At 36.4% G+C, this 1972-nt stretch overlaps 1 protein-coding gene across 1 annotated transcript in view; it reads right to left on the bottom strand.

Annotated features, from left to right (window-relative positions):
- The window catches only part of PLOD2 (procollagen-lysine,2-oxoglutarate 5-dioxygenase 2), a 36602-nt gene that overhangs the window by 7388 nt on the left and 27242 nt on the right, over positions 1–1972 (bottom strand). Inside the window, exon 12 of the mRNA XM_029086376.1 lies at positions 1214–1339. Coding sequence (XP_028942209.1) covers positions 1214–1339 — 126 coding nt within the window. The remainder of the gene's footprint in view (positions 1–1213; positions 1340–1972) is intronic.

Below are 1972 nucleotides of genomic sequence, written 5' to 3'. Positions count from 1 at the left end.
GGGGGGGGGGGGGAGGAAGAAGAAAAAAAAAAAATAAAAAAGGGTAAATAGTTTAAATCCATAAAAACTAATTTGTTGCCTGTTCTACTATTCTATCAAATCAGCATCTCTGTATTTGCTGACAAGACTAAGTAAGTTTCAAGGAAATGAAGCTGAAAGGTTCCCAAGACATTTGAAAAACTACAGCTGGACATTGTGGACATCTCAAATGTAGGCGTAGGCAATAATTCAACATCTATGAAGTACTGCTATAAAAAATAGAAAAATCAAATTCTCTAAAGAGTTTTAACTACAAATGTACTTCATGTTTCCATAGTTAAAGCAATCAGTCAAACTCTTTTATATTATTCTACACGACCATATGAAGAAAGCAATTCTAAAACATATTTTTTAGTGAGTTTAAAGACTTCACTGAGGCTTAACACAGCTGCTCTGACCTCCTCACACAAATACCCATAGACCACAGCAGGCCACGTATTTATGTCAGTTAGGCCAATATCAACAAAAAAGCATTGTTGTCACAATGCTCACTCTGCAGATTTACTCCTTCCCAGCACCATGAGCACATCTTTCAGTGCAACTGAAAACAAGCTAGTCCTATCTGTTTCAACAAGCAGTCAATCTGTTTCAGACCTTTTTCTTCTTGCAGGGCAATGAAGAGGCATCACCATATGGGAAAGTCAAGCTTAGAACAACTTAACATCACATTCATTCAGGGGAAGTACAGACCCAAAAGGCCATGTGACAGAAGTATTTCTCGAGACCTCCTTAGGACATATCTGACATAATATACAGGAAGAAATACGAGAGGAAACACAGCTGATGAAACATTTTGGCCAAAGGAGATGAAGTCACTTGATGAATATAACAATAATTTCTTTTGACTGAGGTTCCTGAGGTACAGAGTTTTGGGGTTGCTAGTTGTTTGTCACGCCATTTTTTGTATTATGCACTGCTAGAGTAACCAGACACAGACAGGTACTAGTAATGACTATGTCCAGCTCACCATGTTAAACACTTTGCTGTTTTACTCAAGCTGTGAATGGAAAAAAACAATTGGGAAAACAAATGCATTTCTGTGAAATAGAATAAGCTAAACAGTAAAACTAACCTCAGCTCTTCAGGAATACCAGATTGCATGAAAATGTAAGAATATGTTGCTAACAATCATAATGGGTGCCTTGACTTTAAAAATTAGTTTATAATTACTTACACTCTGTTCCCTTGGACAATATCAACATAATCTTCTGATCGAGCATAATAGCCATCTGGGCTCAAAGCACCCCAGAAATTGGACCAAAGCTTCCCATGACGAGTTACAAGTGGAGCAATTATCTTTCTGTGAAGTGACACATTGAATAAGAAAATATGAACCATTGACTATATGTCAAAATATACCAGCTTTCCTCAGTTTGGAGTATAGTGTAATTAAAACACCAATGACTGGCAAATCTCAGAACAGCTACTCTGAAATTAAGATGGAAGAAACAGCATTCAAGTATCCACTGTTCAAAAACAACATCAGTGTAAAAGAAGCAAAGATTCCTACAAATTGGAGGTGGCTTAATTTTCAGTCAAGCAAAAAAATACTCCCCATAGCATAAGGACAAAAAGCATCGCAAAATCAAAGACACAAAAAAAAGAAACAAAAACACAGTGAAACTTAGCTTACCTAAAATTTAGTAGAGTCAAAAGGGGAAATCTAAGTTGACCAGAATAAAAAGAATAAAATGGCACTTTGTTTCAGAGGTTGCCTACTGGTAGATTTATTTTGCAAAGCTTCTGTTTCTTCCATCTAGCATATCTGGCTTTTAGTCTCTTTCTACAACAGTAAACATTACAAGGAACATAATGCAAAGGACCAACAGTCACATCTTCATTTAAGCTCCATCCCTCCACACTAGTAGGTCAAAATAGACATTGATAATTTATCGTTCTGTGATACACCTGAGATTCCCAGATTTGTTATGAA

The sequence above is a fragment of the Antrostomus carolinensis genome, unplaced genomic scaffold, assembly GCF_000700745.2.
Source record: "Antrostomus carolinensis isolate BGI_N321 unplaced genomic scaffold, ASM70074v2 scaffold10618, whole genome shotgun sequence".
Taxonomy (NCBI): Eukaryota; Metazoa; Chordata; class Aves; order Caprimulgiformes; family Caprimulgidae; genus Antrostomus; species Antrostomus carolinensis.
This window is presented reverse-complemented; position numbering and strand designations above follow the sequence as displayed.